The sequence below is a fragment of the Sminthopsis crassicaudata genome, chromosome 2, assembly GCF_048593235.1.
Source record: "Sminthopsis crassicaudata isolate SCR6 chromosome 2, ASM4859323v1, whole genome shotgun sequence".
Lineage (NCBI taxonomy): Eukaryota > Metazoa > Chordata > Mammalia > Dasyuromorphia > Dasyuridae > Sminthopsis > Sminthopsis crassicaudata.
Window position 1 is genome coordinate 406,666,969 of NC_133618.1, and position 21,076 is coordinate 406,688,044.

The 21,076-nt window shown below is 36.4% G+C and overlaps 1 protein-coding gene across 1 annotated transcript in view; it reads left to right on the forward strand.

Moving 5' to 3' along the window:
* Positions 1-21,076, forward strand: part of ITK (IL2 inducible T cell kinase) — a 91,352-nt gene that overhangs the window by 50,087 nt on the left and 20,189 nt on the right. Inside the window, exons 7-9 of the mRNA XM_074291920.1 lie at positions 7,068-7,133; positions 9,732-9,786; positions 19,730-19,812. Of these exons, the coding sequence (XP_074148021.1) occupies positions 7,068-7,133; positions 9,732-9,786; positions 19,730-19,812 (204 nt within the window). The remainder of the gene's footprint in view (positions 1-7,067; positions 7,134-9,731; positions 9,787-19,729; positions 19,813-21,076) is intronic.

Consider the following 21,076-nt stretch of genomic DNA (forward strand, 5'->3'; position numbering starts at 1 on the left):
ATATTAAAGAAAATGAGGGTAGGAGAGTGAGGTTCCTTTTGTCATTGCAAGCATAAGAAGGCACACTGGTTATCCAGCAGTTATTAAAATTTTGACATTAAAATACTGGAAAATCTCATGTAAATCCTTCTCTCAAATATAGATAAACAACTGAAACTTGAAAATGGTATAAATTTGGGGATGTGTCTAACTCAGATTTTAGCCCCTAATTGACTGACTTATACCAAGGCCAAATAATATATATGCATTTGAAAATTTGTCTTATTTTTTAGATAAAAAAGCTGGGGCCAGAGCTAGGTACAGAGGAATGTTATTAGTACAGAAGAACTCAAAACCAGATCTCCTGACTCTTCATTAAGCGTTCATTCTTTGCTTCATTAACCTTCCTTCAAATTCTACTTAGGGAGATGTTCCATATCTGATTTATGAAAGCAATTTGAGATACTGGCAAGAACGAGGGGGTTGGTGCCAAAAGAGCTGGGGTCAAAACTCACACTAGCTATGTTGCCACAAGCAAATCACTTAAAGTTTTGGAGCCTCAGCTTCCTCATCTGTCTAATGGGAATAATAATCATTGCCAGACTGTGTTCATTAACTATTTAAGAGTCCACTAGTTGTTAGTTTTTATGAACAACTGCTGCGTGCTTAAATTGTTAATGAAGCCAGCCTGATACCAGCTGGTTTAGCTATTTTTGGCATTCGGCTGAAATACTTGAGGCATTACCAGTATTCTTTGGTTCAGACTCAGGGAGTTCCACCATTAAAGGAAATTTGATACCAAAAAATTGACTATTTGTACAAAATGGTAAATTCTTATTTATTTCTAAGTTTTAGGAATGACAATCAACTTGCCTTTTCATTTCATTGATCTCTAATCTTGATGAAAATTCTGCATTTGTGACTTGCCCAAGGTCACATAGCTAGTATGTAGCAAGTATCTGAGGCTGTATTTGAATTCAGGTCCTCCTGAGCCTAGGGCTTGTGCTCTATTCACTGCCCTACCTAGCTGCCTGCCGATGCAAAGTATAAAAAAATTCATATGTTATGTATGCAATCCAAATCATAATTCTCCTACATAATGATTGATGGTATTGATCGTCTAAGCCAGGGCTTTTCTACTAAGGGCAATTTAGATATTTATAACATCACTTGCAAACCACACAAAATTATCAACTTTAACAATCAAGCAATGGGGGCAGTTAGGTGGCTCAGAGCACCAACCCTAAAGTCAGGAGGACCTGAGTTCAAATGTGATCTCAGACACTTAACACTTCCCTGGGCAAGTCACTTAACTCCAATTGTGTCACTTAAAAAACAAGCAGTGGAAGGTTGTTGTTCATAATTTTCAGCTCATCATCACCTGCAGTTGCCTTGGCAGGGCCCAACCAAATGATTTTGCCAGACACTCCCTATAAGTCTGTCCCAAAAATCTTGATGGAAAATGTATTAAGGAAAAGAGGACAATCAATGATATCAAAGTCATGAGGATTGAGAAGAAACCTTTGGATTTGCCATTTGAGATCATTGGTGAGCTTTGGAGAGAACTGTTTCAGTGGAATGATAAAATCAGAAGCCAGATTTAAGGGATTAAAAAGAGTGTGAGAGGAGAATAAAGAGTTTAGCTACAAAGGACATCATGGATATAGGATGATTGTAAGCAGGGATGAAAAGATCAAGCGACAGTTTTTTTGAGGATGGGGAAGACATGAGCATATTTATTGGTAATAAAGAAGATGCCAATAGGCAGGGAAAAATTGAGGAGAAGTGACAGAGGAGAAATAACAGATGGGGCAATCTTTTGGAGTGAGACAGGAAAGAATGGAATCATTAATGCAGACAGAGATTGGGGTTTCATGTTATAAGGGATCACAATTTTCTACTGTCATATTTTTGCTTTCCATCCTTTCGAGGAACTATGGAATACTAGAGTTGGAAGGGACCTTAGAAGATAGAATAATCTGCTCCTTGCCCCAAGGAATAAATCCCATCAGACATCTGGTAATACAATAGATGGAACATTGCCCTGAGGTCATTAAAATCTAAATTCAAATTTGGTCTCAGATACTTACTAGCAATATGATCCTAATAAGTCCCTTAACCTCTCTCTTTACCTCAATTTCTTCAACTATAAGATAGGTATGGTAATAGCATCTACCTTCCATGGTTGTTATAAGGATCAAATGAGATATTTGTAGTTAAGTCTCAGTCAGTGAAGATCAAATGAGATAATATTTGTAAAACACTGCAGTGTCTAGAAGGCACTATTCGCATTAAAAAATATATTTATTCCTTTCCCTTTTTTCTTCCCTTCCTGCTTAATCCAATGACACGGGCCTCCTGCTAGCATGAGACTCCACTAGCAGTCCAATCCATCTCTCCCCTTCTAGCATTTTCTCTGGCTGTCCATTTATTCTTGGAATGTTCTCCCTCCATCTCTGATTCCTGGCTTCCCTGATTCATTTAGGTTCCAACTAAAACCCTATCTTCTATAGGAAGCTTTCCCAGCCCTCTTAATTCTAGAGCCTTTCCTCTATTAATTATTTCCCTGTTTATCTTGTTTAAAGATTGTTTATACATTTTTGTTTGCTTGTTGTTTCCCCTTCTTGAGGACAGGGAATGTCCTTTGCCTTTCTTTATATACCCAGCACTTAGCACAATGCCTGTCACATTATGGGCACACAATGTCTATTGACTGATTCAATATTTAAAGAACCTGAATTGTAAGGTCAGCCAGATATTTTCTTCACAACAAGCCTGATGAGTTGGTAGTAAAAGTAAATAATCAAATGAGATTAATCATCCTACTCGTGGTCACAGAGTTTTAAGTGTCAGAGACAGAATTCTAACCCAAGTGTTCTGGTTTAGGTCCAGGGCTTTCTTTTATTCTCTCTCCCTTTTTTTCACCCTTTTCCTCTCTTTTCTTTATCCCCCTTCCTTCCCTCCCCTTTTACTTTCCCTTTCTCTTTCTTATCTTCTCCCTTTCTTTTCCTTTTTTTCTTCTTCCTTACCCTTTTTATACAACCTATTCTTTAAAAAATTAATGTCCTTACATAAATCACTTCCACCCCCTTCCCCTTCTAAGAAAGAAAAATGGTTAAGCAAAACCAACACAGCTCCATGTTTGACAGGTTATGTAACATTCTGCACTCACATTTCCCCACCTAGATATTTACTGAAACGCTAATTTTTAATTCCTTCTTTCTTGTGAAATGCTTTAAGGATATGAATAGCTGTGCCAAAGTCTTTGGAAATTTAGCCTTCCCATGACTGAGCCATAGCTCTGGCTCTACACATTCTAAAAGATGCAGCTACATGATGCAGTGGATAGAGTGCTAAGTCTAGAGTCAGAAGGACTTAAGTTCAGATGTGACCCTCAAGCACTTACTAGGTGTGACCTTGCAAAAGTCACTTAATCTCTGCCTGCCTCAACTGTAAAATAGGGATGATAGAACCAATCTCCCAATATTGTCAGGATCAAATGAAATAATATTTGTAAAATGTAAAGGGCTAGAACTGAGCAAAGCACTTAGTTAATGAAGCACGTGAGACTAATTGCCAATTGGACAGTTCCCTATTAACTTGTTTGAAGGTTGACCCTCCCCAGCTGTTCTGTGCTGATTTGATTGGTGGGACAAAGAGGGGGAAGTGACGTATGTGGGAGGAATAGGAGGAGGAAGAGGAATTGAGACTCTGACGCTGAGTCAGTCTCTCCTGGCGTTTGAGGGAGGAAGGTGTGTGTGAGGTTGCTAGGCCTAACCCCTGATCTTGACCATAAAAGATCAAGAATAAAGACCTTTAGTGATCCTGACTCCGGCTGATTTCTGGGAAGACAGAGTTTCAGCAATAAAATATTTTAGCATAATGTCTGGCACATTGTAGGCACTTAATAAATAAACATTCCCTTACGTATATATTATCACCTTTGGTAGAATGTAAACTTCTACAATGTAATTATGTGTGTATTTGTCTCTCTAACTAGACCAAAAGATTTTTAAAACCAGGAGATGCATTTTGTACTTTTATAGTTCAAATCTAGCCTTACTTACTAGCTATATAAACCCTGCACAAATTACTTAACCTCTGCCTACCTCATTTTCCTCAGTTGCAAAATGAGAGTAAAAATAGCAGCTATTTTGCAAGGTTGTGGTGAGGATCAAATGAAATTATATTTATAATTCACTTAGTATCATGTGTATTTTATAACAGGTACTTAATAAATGCTTGTTTCCTTCCAATAAGGTTATTCTCAGTTTTTGAACAAAATGAAAAGAAAACAAAGCTAGTTCCTGAAGAGTCAAGTCTCAACAGAAAGATGAAACTATCTGATCTCCCAAAAGCCTTCTATATAGAGATCTGACATTTTCTTGCCACATACGTTCAAAATATGTAGATTAAAAAAAAAAAAAAAAAAAAAAGAATTCAAGATGTGTTTTCCTTTGGGGGAGGGTAATCGAGATAGGGGAATGAAACTTCCAGTAGAAAAAAGGATCAGATTTGGAATAAAAAACCTGGGTTCTAATCTCAGGTAGTAACCTACATGACCTTAGGCACACCATTTCTTAATTTCCTATAATTTTACAATATACTTAACATACTATTTCCAGGGAGTAGTGAGTCATGGGTCTGTTCCTTACATCAAGTATTCAACTCAATCTTATAAAAGATAAAAACAGTGCTTAGATCAAAACCTAGGTGTGAGAACTTATGTGATTTGGTGACTAAGCAACAGACCACAAAGACCCAAAATTAAAGTTTCATTTTGTAGTTAACTTATCAAGGAATTCTGGGTTAGTAACATTTTCTTCGGGTCTAAACTCCAACAACCTGAGGCTAATGGGATAAATGGCCCATAATTTAAAGGAGAAAGACTGAGAGCAAGGTTGAGCCTACCCACATAAAGAGAAATTAGAGCTATTATTTAGGTTATTTAGGCAAAAATAAACAATAAAAAACATATCTTTCCTTTAACAATTTGAATAAATGGGGCAGAAAGTGTCACTAAATGTCTTTATTCTTGATCTTTTACGGTCAAGGTCAGGGGCTTAGGCCTAGCAACCTCACACACACCTTCCTCCCTCAAACGCCAGGAGAGACTGACTCAGCATCAGCGTCTCAATTCCTCTTCCTCCTCCTACTCCTACTCCTCCTACTCCTCCCACACACGTCACTCCCCCCTCTTTGTCCCACCAATCAAGTCAGCACATAACAGCTGGGGAGGGTCAACCTTCAAACATGTTAATAGGGAACTGTCCAATTGGCAATTAGTCTCACATGCTTCATTATCCAAGTGCATTGCTCAGTTCTAGGCCTTTACACACACACACATTTTCCCAATTAGAATGTGAGTTTCTGAGGGCAGTGATTGCACAGTGCCTTGTGCAAAGCACTTAAAAAATGCTTTTTTACTGACTGACTAATAATATCACACATCATTATAAATTATATAAATTCAGTCATCCATGTTGCTAAATAATTGGATATTTAGTATAAGAGGAAAAGTGTTTTATAAAACATTGGCCCAGAGGTCAGGCAAGCTGGATTCTGCCACTAGCTGTGAAACAATGGCTTCCCCTCTTTGCGTCTCAGTGTCCTTATGGCAAAATAAAGGGTTAGACTAGAAAATTCCTTCTGACTTTATCATTCAATAAAAAAGGATACAAATGATAGCTATATTTTGCAGGGAATAGAAAGTTGAGCCTGGTCAGGAAGACTTGAATTCAAATTCAGCCTCAGAAATTTACTAGCTGTGTGACCCTGATAAAGTTAACCTCTGTCCTCTTTTATAAAATGGAGATAATAATAGCCCTTACATCTCAAAGTTACTGAGAGGAGAAAATGAGAAAATATTTGTAAAGTACATAGCACAATGCTTGACTTAGTTTGTTTAATAAATGCTTTTCCCTTCCCCCTACCTGGTTTCCTTCTCCATGGAAGCCTTTGGAGAACCAGGCTATTTCTGGTAGATTCTTCAAGTGATTATTCTCCATTTAATACACACAGTCAGCTGATTCTACCTCTACCCAGCAGAGTTTTTCTGATTCAGGATAAGCTTTATTAATTTCTCACTGTCGAGATTAGAGAGAGCTTTGAATTCGGGCTCACAATTATTGACTGATATTTTCTGTGAACTGTGGTTGGAAAGTCACTTTTTTTTAAATGTTTTAATTTAATTTCCTGAATGCAAACTTTTGGCACTGATGTGGAAAAAATAATTATCACAAAAAAATTTCCACAAGGAAAAAGGAAGCTAATTAAACTTTCTTTTCCAATAGAGGAAATTTCATAGTGAGCAGGAAGAAGGCTCTTTAAATAAAATGTCAAATTCTAATTTATTCTTGTTTAGGTATTAGCGGTGGCAATCTACTTTCCTTTAACTTCAATTTGATCCTGTTGTTGCCATTTCTGATTATGATGCAAAGACCTCTCATATTCAATATTAATATGTACATGGTCCACATCTATAAATCTATCTGTCTGTCTGTGTGCATAATGTGTGCGGAAAACTCACTTTTCCTTCATAAAGTCCATGAATTTTAAAATTTCTTTTGATTCAGTACTGTTCAGGTAATTTTAATGATTTCTGAGGTCTCTCCCAATCTGATGTGAATCTGTGATGGTGCTATAAGCATGGAACTTTAGGCATCAGTCAGAAAATAAGAGAATATTTAGGAACAAGAGGGCTTTTCTAAAGTTCCCCAAATCACAGCCCTACTTATAGAGGAGACCATACCAGTTATCTGATCTGTTATAAGTAAGGGTAATCCAAGCTCAGAGATAAAGTTTCAAGAAGGAAGGCGCACAAATGCGCCCCTCTCACAAGTTCCCCTCTACCTTTTGGGTAAGGTTAATCTGTATATATGTCACACCTCCCCCCCTTCCAATATCCCAATATTAAGTGACAATACCCTGGACAGGCAATGTGGCCTTAGGCAAATCAATCCTGCTTTCTAGATAACAGCTTCCTTGATGGTAGATCATCTCTATTGTATTTTCCAGCTCTGTGATTTTAAAATTAATTAGGAACAGGCATTTTGGTAATTTTCTAACCATGACTCATGTTTTAACAGGCATGAAGGTTACGTGCCAAGCAGTTACCTGGTAGAGAAATCTCCAAATAACCTGGAAACATATGAGTAAGATGATATTATTTGATTCTTGTGACTTTGTAATCTGATATGTACTGGTTACCTTCCTACGTGCTTGTTGGGAGGAGGAGAGGAGAGGGAGGCAAGGTTATACCTATAAGAGTCTTCTACCTAATGAAGTGTATATTTAAGTGAAATTAGCTTAAAATTAGCAGACATCTTTGAAGGAGAAAAGCAGTCACAATAGAGGAGTCTGAGGGGTTTGTGTGGAAGGCAGGACCAACATTTTGCTATAGTGGAGGGGGGGGGGGGGGACTGGGCAGAACAAAATGTGAGGTCTAAGAGGGACATCATATACTGACTGTACAAATTATTTCTGCTCCACCCCATGTCTCAAGTCATTCTCAATTCAATCTGTAGAAATATGGGTTCTTCCAAGTCTCATCACCCTGATTCCTCATATTCAAGGGATGGTCCTGTTTAAATGAATGGATTCTGTTATGCTTTGTGGGAAGGGAAAAGGACGTTAGATGGCCAGAATTACTGGTTGTCCTTGAAAAGACAAGAAGAAAATTACAGGAAAAAAGTTCCATAAAAATATATCCTTGACACAGCTCAGATTCCAGGAAGTTCCCATGCAATGTTTTCAAAGTGAAAAAATAATTTCTATCTAGTATGTCTAGATTACAAAAGAAACAGCAAAAAATATTCTTTCCTAGCCATTCTTTAGAAGACTATATGTGGATATTAATTCAGGGGAAACAATGACCACCTCCCCCAGCCTCCATCCCCAAATAAATGTTTCACAATATAGAGTTGCAGGGTACAAAGTACTTGTCTTCTGAAAGAGCTGGAGATGTCAGTAGAATACAGATTAATGAAAACTGCTATTAAATCATTGTTATTCTTGACAACCCAGATATGGATGTTATTTGTTGCTGAAATTGTGATAGCATGAGCAGAGAAACCGTAATGAAAAAATATGTGTATCATTTCCTGAAGAGTCTCTTATCCTTGGACCCATTATTATACTGATTGGCAGTGTGTGTGTGTGTGTGTGTGTGTGTGTGTGTGTGTGTGTGTGTGTGTGTGTGTGTGACAGAGACAGACAGACAGACAGATTCAGAGAGACAGAGACAGAGAGAGAGAGAGAGAGAGAGAGAGAGAGAGAGAGAGAGAGAGAGAGAGAGAGAGAGAGAAACATAGTTTACTGACATGACTGAGAGGGCCAACAGCTGCAAGGACATGTGGAGTACAAGAGGAGCAAACATTTGGCCCATTTGAGTAAAATAATAGTATTCTATTTGCCACCAAATACCTCCAAGAAATTTGATAAGGTCAAGGGAGTCTTTCCAACTCTAAATTCTGTAGGTCTTAATTTTCCTCTTTGTCCATGATCAAACAATATCAATGAAAAGTGAGAAGTTCCATCAATCATTGAAGTGTTACGTCTGTACAAAGACAAACAGTTCAAGACATAGAAACATCAATGTCTTTTCATCCTCATGCTTGACCTTATGTTGACAGGGTCTGTTCCTACATAATAAACATAGGAGTAAACATCATGATGGCCTTAGGGACTTGGTGAGCAGTAAGATGCTCCAAATATTGAGATTTCAACTTTCACTGAATCTATCAGTTCCATTATGCTTTGTTGAAAGCTACATTCAGATTGTCACATTGACTTGATAAATTTAGGGATTTTTGCTGTTGTTGTTTAGCCTAACTAGTGATCTTTTTACCTGATTGACAGCTGTAGTTCCATGCAAACTCTACTGTATAAGTTCATTGTAAATAGAATTTCTGCTTATATTAATGCTCCTATTGACCATGAAATGTTCCATGTTAAATGGCAATCCTCTCATTCCCTCCTTCCTTGCTATCATATCTTACTCAAAAAAACCAACTTTAAAGTTATTGAATCAGGTGTGCATGTGTGTGCATGTGTGTGTGTGTGTGTGTGTGTGTGTGTGTGTGTGTTTCATTTTTGGTCCATAACATATAATTTCATCAGTGTAGGGAACTCAAGTGAATATAAGCTTTTTCTACCAAAGCAAATCAACTCTTGTTCACTATATCATCTTAAAGAATTCCCTGGGAACATGAAGACCAAAATCTCAGAGCCAGTATGTGTTAAAAATGGAAATTATCTCAGACTTCCTGACTCTAAGTCTAGGTTTCTATCCACTATTCCTGAGCCTCTCCCACCTATGTTTTCATAACTAGAATTCCACCCTGTTTCCATACCAAATTCATCTGTTTTTCCTTTTGGTTGTTGCTCTTAAAATATAACATAGAGACACAAATATTTTTATCAGTATTTGAGTCTGTGGTAAATCCAGCCTGAATCTGTAAAAAAATATGATTATGGCTATTTTATAGCCATTTAATTGGCAATGTTTTCAGCAGCCCCAGAAATCATCCCACATATAATCACCCATTGTGTTTTTAAATGAAAATTAATACAAGAAAAATTAAATATTATATTATACGTGAAGATATCATATATTTTATCTATTGCATTTGGGTAAAATGATGAAAGAAGGATTAAAAACATTATTTTTGGTCCTGATTCTTTTTTTTTATAATTATGTAATTAAATTTTCCATAATTCCGATGACGAGTTCTTTTTAAAACTATTTTCAGGTGGTACAACAAAAGCATCAGTCGAGACAAAGCAGAAAAACTCCTTTTAGATGAGGTAAGCACAGTGGCTTTGGCATTGGACTTGGGAGAGAGAGAGAGAGAGAGAGAGAGAGAGAGAGAGAGAGAGAGAGAGAGAGAGATAGAGATTGGTTTCCTTCTACTTTGTGATTGATATAAGAAATACAAATTGATTCCCTGGATTAATGCAATAATTTCCATTCAAAGCAAGTATGGTCTGTGCTTATGTGCTATAGTAAAAAGAGAATATTATCCCTGTAACTTTAAAGTCTCCCTGTTGTTGTTTACTAGATATCTAGCTTTGGATAAATCTGGTTTGTCAGTTTCTTCATTATAAAAAGAGAGGGGTGGCCCAGATGGTCTCTGAGGTTCCTTTCAACTTTAGCTTTATGATCCTATGAAAATTAATGAGGCTGGTCTCCTGTGTTGCACTATTATGGATTAGTGCCCAATCATTAAGGCTCTACTAATTGCAGATGGACCAGGGTGAGCTGCAAATAATTTTGCTGAGTCTTTTTTTCTGATTACCATCATAGCCATAGCCACATCTAAGTAGTTATTTCTCAAATCCTGGCTGAGAGCCTGGTAAAGAAATGTTGATTGGCTTCAGGCTATTGGGAGAGAATTTGATATGATCACTGGAATGAGAGTCAGGAGATATTAATTCTATTCCTAGACAGTAAATGTAGTGGAAAGAATGATGGATTTGTAATCAGAGGGATTGGGGTTCATATTCTAATTCTTCTGCTTACTATTTGACATTGATTGAACATACTTCATCTCTGTGGAGATCAGTTTTTTCATCTATAAAATAAAGAGATTGGAAAAGAAACAGCTTGGTGACACAAAATAAAGCCTGGAGTCATCACGAAAACCTGAGTTCAATCCTTCCTTAGACACTGTGTGATCCTGGGCAAGTCACTTAACTTGCATTTACTTAGTTACCTCAGGTATAAAATGGAGATAATAACAGCATCTACACCTCAGGGATATTATGAGAATAAAGTGAGATATTTGTAAAGCATTTGACAAATTTTAAAGTGCTATATAAATGCTAGCTATCATGACCTCCAAGATAATTTCTAGCTCCATTATCCCATGATTCTTCACTAGAATAAGGGAATTTTCAAGAATGATGAGCAAACTTTTCAACAATGAGGTGATTGAAGGCAATTACACTAGACTTGTGATGGAAAAAGCCATCTGCATCCAGAGTGAACATGAACTATTCACTGAATGTGAATCAAAGCATAATATTTTCACCTTTATTATTTTTATTGTTTTGTTTGCTTAATTGTTCTTTTTCCTTTCTCATGTTTTTGTTTTCCTTTTTGATCTTATTTTTTGCATAGTATGACAGATATGGAAATATGTTTAGAATAATTGCGCATGTTTCACCTATATTGGATTGTTTACTGTCTAGGGGAGGGGGGAGGAGGGAGAGAGGGGAAAAAAATCTGGAACACAAAATTTTGCAAGATGAATGTTGAAAACTATCTTTGCATATATTTGGAAAAGTAAAGTACTTTTATTTTTTTTTATTCATTTTTCCAAATTATCCCCTCCCTCCCTCCACTCCCTCCCCCCCATGGCAGGTAATCCCATACATTTTACATGTGTTACAATATAACCTAGACACAATATATGTGTGTAAATACCATTTTCTTGTTGCACATTAATTATTAGCTTCTGAAGGTATAAGTAACCTGGGTAGATAGACAGTAGTGCTAACAATTTACATTCACTTCCCAGTGTTCCTTCTCTGGGTGTAGTTATTTCTGTCCATCATTGTCAACTGGGAGTGAGTTGGATCTTCTTTATGTTGAAGATTTCCACTTCCATCAGAATACATCCTCATATAGTATTGTTGTTGAAGTGTACAGTGGTCTTCTGGTTCTGCTCATTTCACTCAACAGCAGTTGATTTAAGTCTCTCCATGCCTCTCTGTATTCCTCCTGCTGGTCATTTCTTACAGAGCAATAATATTCCATAACCTTCATATACCACAATTTACCCAACCATTCTCCAATTGATGGACATCCATTCATCTTCCAGTTTCTAGCTACAACAAAAATAGCTGCCACAAACATTTTGGCACATGCAGGTCCCTTTCCACTCTTTAGTATTTCTTTGGGATATAAGCCCAATAACAGCAATGCTGGGTCAAAGGGTATGCACAGTTTGATAACTTTTTGGGCATAGTTCCAAATTGCTCTCCAGAATGGCTGGATTCTTTCACAACTCCACCAACAATGTATCAGTGTCCCAGTTTTCCCACATCCCCTCCAACATTCATCATTATTTGTTCCTGTCATCTTAGCCAATCTGACAGGTGTATAGTGGTATCTCAGAGTTGTCTTAATTTGCATTTCTCTGATCAGTAGTGATTTGGAACACTCTTTCATATGAGTGGAAATAGTTTCAATTTCATCATCTGAGAATTGTCTGTTCATATCTCTTGACCATTTATCAATTGGAGAATGGTTTGGTTTCCTATAAATCAGGGTCAGTTCTCTATATATTTTGGAAATGAGACCTTTGTCAGAACCTGAAAAGTAAAGTACTTTTAAAAGAAGAAGAATGATGAGCAGAATCATGGATTAGAATCGTACAAGTATGTGTCAACTAAGGATAAGACAGGAAGTTGTAATGTTCTTCTACCCGTACCACACTGCCCTCAGACCACAATGAAAGTGGATTAGGACTCTTGAGCCCAAAAAGGAAAGGTAAGATAAAGAAAAGGAAAGAAGAGGAGAAGAAGGGAAAGGGAGGTAGGGGAAAGAGACTAAAAAGGGAGAGAGGAAAGGGAAGAAAAGGGGGAAAATGGCAGGGAAAGAAAAATTCCTAAGATCCTTTTAATATTCTAAAACTATATAACTATATAATATAGAATAGTGACTTCCAAAATGAGACCCCCTGACCCCTGAGTATCCCTAAGATCTTTTCATTGGCACTGTGAAGTCAGAAGTATTTTCACAACAATACTGAGATGTTTACATTTCTGATATAAGTGGCAGTAGATATAACTTACCTAAACAAAAGCTCTTTTGGATCTTAATAGTTTTTAAGAATGTAAATGGATCCTAAAAGTAAAAAATCTGGGAAACCCAGTGATAGATTATAAGATTCTTTTAGCTATTTATACTTTTAATTATAAAAATTTAGAGAAGGAAAGAATTAAGATGGGCTGGAATAGTTTTGAGAGATTTTTAAAAAGACCAAAATGTAATACTGGACTTCTGATTATGTGAAAGCAGACCTAATCCTTTCCTTAGGTCTCATGTGCTCAGAACTTATGCACAATTTATGCTGTAGTGAAACCTCACTAATTAGAACTAATTAGAAAGAAGGCAAAATTAGTAACAAATTTGATCTATTAGGATTAGCTGAAGGGACTGTGTTTAGCCTAGAGACAAGAAGATCACTCAGTCTTCTCTAGTATTTAAAGGCTATCATGTGAAACAAGGGGTTATGTTTGTTTTGCCTAGATACTCCCAAAGGGCAAAGTAATGAGAAGTTACAGAGAGAGACTAATTTCATCTTGACAAAACAACAGTTCTCATTGCGCAAGATAACTCAGGTAGCAAGTAGTAGGGATGATATTTGAATGAAGATCCTCTGACTCCAGTGCCAGTATTATTTCCTTTGTACCAAATTACCTCCCTCGACCTGAGGTGAGCCTCTGTTTGCTCATCTATAAAATGAGAATGACTACCTGTGGAGTAGCTGGGAAACTTGAATGATATTATGCACGTAAAACACTTTACAAACATGAAAGTACTATATAAATATAAATCATTTTTACAACAATAATTATTAATACTATTGATTATTTTTTTAGCCCTTTTTTCAAATGTCCATAAACTTCAATCTGATCCCTTTTGGAATTAGCAACAATTCTGTAATAGTAGAAACTAAACCAATATATTCTATCTCAAAAAAAACAAATGCTTCTTTATAATTACTTGTTTACTATCTATGTGTATTTAACACTTTTGGTTAATTAATTATTACTTAATATCTTCTCAAAAAGACTGTACAATAGGACCAAGATGAGGGTGTTGCTTTTTTTTTTTTAAACTTTCCAGAGGGTTTAGTATAGATAGGTCCAGTGGTGTTCACTTGGGAAGAACCTAGTAAGTGCTTGCTGATTGAGTGACTAATAGTAAGTTCTAAGTCAATTAGAAGTAGTCATAATGATCTCTGTAGAAGAATGAAAGGAATGCATACACAGAACACAGATTTTAATGCAAGATTAGGGAAAAGGGAAAGAATGCAGATCTGTAAATCATACCTACTCTCAATGATAATAAAGTCACCTTCAAATCCAAAGAACAATGAAAAGTCAATATATATATAAACAAGCCCTAAACACAACTGGCTTTTCCTAGAGTAAGGAAAAACCATGAAAGAAATGATTAACTTTGAAAGGTAAGGTTTTACATAATTTGACATGGATCACAGAACCATAGGGATGGAAACAAACTTGGAAGGCATCTAATCTAAGCCCACTCCTCACTTTATAAATAGGAAATTGAGACCCAAAAAGGTTGAATCTTAATTCAGGGTCACACTATTAGTAAATAGCAGAAATGGGATTCAAACTATTATTCTAAACTAACATGGAGAAGTCAGTGTTACCTGAAATAACAATGGAGGGAAATTGGTAGAGACTGATTCCATTACACATGTTAAAACCTATATTAGATTATACTCACAAAAATTAAATAAAAATTAAAATAAAAAAGATTATATTCAGTATCTAAGGAAGGGAGGGAGGGAAAGGGAGGACAAAAATTTGAAACACAAGGTTTTGTAAAGATGAATGTTGAAAACTATCTTTACATGTATTTTGAAAATAAAAAGTTATTATTTAAAAAAAAAAAAACTGATTTCAGAAAGAACAAGAACCAGTGAGTGAAAGCTGGGAAAGAGGGATGGAGGCAGTTGGAAAGTTTTCATTTGACAAATAAAAGAACTTCCTGTCAATCGGAGCTGTCCACTGAGACTGACTAGTGAAACTGGGTTCTTCATCTTTAGAATATTTTAAACATAGGCTGAATGATCACTAGTGGGAGACATGGTAGCAGGGATTCCTTTGTTGAGTAAGAGTCAGGACTTGTTCAGTTGTTCAGTCATGTCTGATTCTTTATGACCCCATTGGGGTTTTCTTGTCAAAGATACTGGAATGTTTTGCCATTTCCTTCTTCAGCTCATTTTACAGATGAAGAAACTGAGGCATACAGGATTAAGTGACTTGCTCAGGGTCACACAGCTAATAAGTGTCTAAGGCCACATTTGAACTCTTGAAGATGAGTCTTCCTGACTCTAGGCTCCATGAAAAATGGCACCTCCTAGCTGCCCCTCCCCCAATAGGTAACAGGCCCTCCATGAGTCCTGACAGACTTTTTTTGAGGCTATGAAATCAGAGTGTTTTAGACTTCTTCTGAACTCCTTAAAGGAAGTGTGCAGGTATGTCAAAGTTTGGCTCACTCACCTTCCCCAGAATTGGGGCTCTACCTATTAATTTTATCTTATGACCAACATTTCCTGTCTTGAAGACTGAAGGTTGCTCAGATCAGCAACTAAGAGGAGACGAAGCAGCAGATTCTATCAGTTACAAAACACTAGTCTCAGCAGTCCAAGCCAATGTGATTTAAACCTTCAGCTGCTAACCAAGAAATGACCAGCCTTTTCTATATTGGCAGAACCAATCACCTATTGACCAAGACCATGTCTTCAGAGAAGGAACAGCTTCTTTAAAAACAAAACAAACAAAAAAAAAACAACCCAGTCTTCATGGCATTGTAAAAGCAATTTCTGCCTCCCTCTGTTCGAGTATAGAGCACATAATATTCCAGCCTAACTGATGGTTCACAAACTTCACAGATGAGAAATTATAATCCAAGGATAGATGAATCTGTTACTATTTTCCCTGGTGGAAAGCCTATGCTGACCCTTAGTAACTAGAATATTCAACCTAGGAATTTTATAAGGGGGAATGGGAATTCCTTCCCCCCCATCTTGGATCAGACCCAGTTACTCATCTATTTCTCCCTTGCTAGCATAGAAAGACTGACTTCAGGCAAAATTTTAAAGAAAGTCCATTTTGTCTGTTGATATATCTTTCTCTCTCTTTCTCCCTAACCTAGAAGCCAGTCATTAACTCTTCTCTTTTTCTTTAATATCAAAGCCTACTTCAAAGAAAGGGTCTGATGAAGACATCTGGGGAAGTGGGAACATTTATTAAGTGCCTATTATATGCCAGGGACTTTTACAAATATTATCTCATTCATTCCTCATATTTACCTTGTGAAGTAGATGCTATTTTTATCCCTACTTTATAGTTGAGGAAACTGAGATTAAGTGACTTTCCCATATGACTAATAAATGTTATGGTCTGGATTTGAACTCAGTTCTTCCTGGCTTGAGACTCAGCTGATTTATCCATTGTATCACATGGCTACCTACTTACACTGAAGTTTATACAAGTGATAGGTTTTAAGGTATGATATCCTCCTCCAGAGCATTATGAAATTTCCTTAAGAACAAAACAGAACTAGTGCTATGCTAGTAGATGAAAAATTGAAACTCTTTGAACACATCCATATGATTTGCATATCACCACCCAGAATCCCAGAGTTATATGGTTTCTCAGCAGCCATGCAACTAACTGAACACAAAACTGTATAAGAATTTCCTTTACTTACCTACCCAACAAAATGTCATCCTGGCTTTATTTGAAAATTCTAAATAATGGAAAGCCCTTTCTCATGAAAGTACCCCATTGCATTTAGGGGAAATACAAATTGTTAGGAAGTTTTTCTTAACTCAGGCTGAAATCTACATTTCTACTATGACTACTTCTTGTTCCTACTCTTTTCCTGCAGAGTAAATGTTCTTAACAGGAGATCTGAGCATTGGTCATTTTTTTCCTTCTATTTTAATGATTGCATTTAAATAAAATTCTTTTCCTTTATAATTCTACACATTTTACTTTATATATTTTAAAATGTTATTTTGAGAAGGGGCATAAAGGTTTCCAAGTAGTGACAAAGAAAGCCAGGACAGAAAAAAAGGCTAAAAACCTTTAATAACCACAATATCTTTCCCTTTTCTTTCCTCCATTCCAAACCTCCTCATTTCCTTCAGTTAGTTTTTATATGCCCTCACCATGCCAGGCTGCTTCCTTTTGAAGGGCTTCAATTTATTACATTTTACAAAAATGTGGCATTTAGAAAAGAACCCTTTTTCTCATACAAATCAATGTCTGGACATACCTTCTCTGTCTTATATTTGAGAAGATCTTGAATCCAAATGCATAACTCTACATTTTTACATTCCCTTAAATTTACCCCATAGGTCTAACCTCTTGTGATCTTTCTGATCTCTTATTGTAGTATCCATTCCTTTAGAGATAGTTTACTTTTCATGATTTTGTGATACCTGCAGATTAGATAAATTCACCATCTGTGACAGAATCTAATAAATTGTTGAACATCACAGGATAACAGTGGTTCCTCATATTTCTGTAGTACTTCTCTTTCAAGGTCCCATGAGATAGATAGTGCTCCCATATATAACAGAGAATAAAAAAAACTAAGTCTCAGAGAGAGGAAGTAATTTTTCTGAGGTTATGCAATTAATAAGTAGCCTAGTCTGGACTCATTCCAGGTCATCTAGAGTTCAAGGTCAGTACTCTTTACTCTTAACTTCTGTTCTATCATTGGCCTTTTGAAACCTCTCAGAATAATGTCTTCAAATGCACGCAATAAAACAAATTGAGTAGCAAAGTAAAGCAATTATGCATGTTGAAATAGTTGCTTTTTAAACATTTTTAAATTTTTAAAAAACACTTTTAAAAAGTTCACTGACTCTAAGTTAAGAATAGCTTCAAGTTAACCTCTACACCATGCTGCTTCTTAATAATTAGAACATACCATTCAGAAATATTAAAAAGTATTATGTTCACCTATGTAAATTTTCTCTAGTTGTTCAGACAGCTAGGTGGAATAGATATAGAGACTCAACCTGAAATCAAGAAGACTCAAGGTTTCTCAGATATTTAATAGATATGTGACCTTGGACAAGATCCTTTGACCTGTCTGCCTCAGTTTCTTCACCTCTAAAATGGGGATTATACACTTACCTCCCAGAATGAGGATAAAGAGAATTAATATTTGTAAAACCCTTTGCAAACCTTAAGATGCTATAATAATTTTTATAAAAATATATAATATAATTGTATTACATATAATGCACTATATAATATTTACATATCATATTATATAATAACTGATGTCATATAATATATGCTTATATATGATATACAAATTATATTGTAGGATATGTGATTATGGATTATATGTAATAATATAATGCAATAATAATAGTATTGTTATTATCATTATCATTTCTACTATAAAGGGTAGGGTATAGGCAAACTACCCTTTGCTGGAACTCTTTTCTCACTCCTCTCCCAATCTGGCCTTTAGATTCCTTATACTCCTTCTACTTCCTCCCCCAGAAAAATATGCTTCAGAGAAAGCATCTGAAATACACCCATATACTCCGGTTTAAATAGATGATATATCACTTAAGATATGACACCCCTTCCAGGTATATGTGCATTTGCCTGGAACCAAATATCTTAAGAAATGAATATCAGATTGTAGAATTTCAGAAGTTTGTGATCCTGTAGGGAATATACTGAGTGAATTACCTTTCTGGTACTCATAAGGGCAAAAATGTTCCAACTAATCTCACAAACCCCTTCCAATGTGCAGGGTTCTGTGTCAGATTGCAGTAATACAAAGTTGAAAGACAATACATTTCCTGACATGTCACATTGTGATACAATATAAAGAAACATTTGGAGCCAGAAAGCTAGGATACAAATTCCAGCTCTTTGTCTTCCTCATGGCTTGCTCGTGGAAGATAGTGTGAATTATAATTGGACTTAAAAAGGCTTGGGCAAATTGCTTAATCCCTCAGCCTCAGCTTTTTTCTCCATATAATCAAGGGAGAAATGCCAGCAAAACCTACTTCACAGGGTTTATGTGAGGCTCAAATGAGATGAAGTTTGGAAAATACATTGTAACTTTGTGCTATATAGATGGCAATTATATTATTAATCTTATGATGCTGAGTAAGTCACTTAACTTTTCATAGCTTCAATTTACCCAGATGATAAAAAAGGAATGAATAAGGGTTTATTAAATGTTTACTATTTGCCAAGTGCTGTGAATTCAAGCACAGATAGAAAAAGTAAAATAGTTTCTGTGCTCAGGAGGCTCACCCTTGAATTTCAGGAGATAATACATAAACAAAAAAAGCTCATATGGTGGCAGATAGAAAGGTGTGAAAGCCCTAAAGGAATACTAGAAAGGTAGATGGCAAAGCCTAGGGCTTCCTAGGTAACACTAGTAAATCATATGGCAATGTCCAGGTAGAAAAAGGGTAGATGATAAGGCCTGTTGGTTCTCTATCTTACTAAAGGAATAGAATTGATGTCTTTTCTCATCCTAGTGATGTCTGATTGGGCACTGGGCATTGGGCAAAGGGAAAGGGGGAGCCAAATAGGAAGGGCACCCTGAGTGGGGGAAAATCTTTTTTCCACTTAACAACCCAAATGGGCTCTGGGAAGCAAAGGATGATGGGAAGGGGCAGAAGGAAGGCAAGGAGTAAAGGACTGGATTAAAAGATCTCTAAAGTTCTATCTTGCGGTTGTGGTGTGGATCAAATAAGATAAAGTATATAAAATGCTTTATGGTCTTTAAAACCCTACATCAATGAGAGCTATTATTATTCCGCTTCTATATAATACCATTGTGGAGCCACAGTTACCTGCTTCAAGCTTTGTTCTAGTACCTATGAGAATTATGGTTTCTCTAGAGTATTTGAAGGCATGGCTGCACATAAAATTGATTGGTTTCCAGTGATGGATGGAAAAACCTCCATTTCTTCTACAATTCTTACAGGGCAAAGAAGGAGCCTTCATGGTGAGAGATTCTAGGACGCCAAAAACATACACTCTTTCAGTTTTCACCAAAGCAATCTTAAGGTACAGTATGCAGAGATTCAGTTAGGGATTCTTGCCATTAGTGGCCAAATCAGTTTATGATGGGGAGGAGAATATGCCTCTGGTCCAGATGTGGTGGGAAATGGATTGATCCATTTCCCAGAGAACACAGCCCATACCTCTGCAGCAAAATTAGCATTCTTATCTTTAACCTCCTGGGAGTAGGTGGCAGGGAGAGGGGAGGAAATGTTCTGCCATGCTGATAGAGTGAGTTCTCCAAAAGGTAAGATCATACTGCAGGAGGAAATAATGTGGGTCATAAAAGCACCTCCTTTCTATCCCCACTTCATTGTGCAATTCCTCCTACCCCTCCTAGCCTGTGTCAGTGGTCTAGGGGAAAAACTCTAGTAATAGAATAATTCTATTCTGATAACTATACCAGGTTGTTTCAGATCAACATCTCAGCCAGAGGCAAGTCTAAAATTTGTAATAATTATGAGGGGTGTGAAAGGGAGAGAGAAAACAAAATTAATTAAAAATATAATCTCTGGCCTGGAGTTTATAGTCTCCTGTGTTTCCTCCAATGTAGTCACTGACCTTGCCTACCAGTAAATGAAAAGAATATCATTACCTGGGCCACTCCTGCTTCAAATATGGATTGTAACTAACTAGGGGATGAAACTAAAGTCACTTAAGTAAAATCTTGAAATAAGGGATACAAGAATTAAAAGTCCTTACCACTCTTTTTTATTCTCTTTAAAACTCTTCATCAGTGTAGTTAAAAAAAAATGTGTTAAACCCTACTGATGTTTCTCTTCCAAGATGATTCTAAGCAGATTGATTGCCTTCTGGAAATAGAAAAACCAAGGGAATTTGGGTAATGTGAAGAAGTCTGTGCTAGCCTTTGTGGGAGATGCAGTGGAAGTTCAGGGAATAACCATTTGTTCAGTATTATGAAGAGTTGGCACTATTCTCTAAGCACTTTACAAATATCATCTTCACATCTCCCTACCTGAGAGGTAGGGGATATTATTATTACCATTTTTACTAATGAGAAACTGAGGCAGAACAGATGTTTAAATGACTTGCTCAGAGTCACATAGCTAGTAAGTGTCTGATACCAGATTTGAACTACAGAAATACAAAATATGTTCTCTGATGTTGACAACTTTTCAGACTAGTTACAAAGACAATCAACACAGAAAATTAGAGAGTACATGTTAAATTATCTGGTTCTGACTAATAATATAAGAAGACTTAAGAGGAAGACCACAGGACAATGGAAGGTTGAGCTAGAAATGACTTT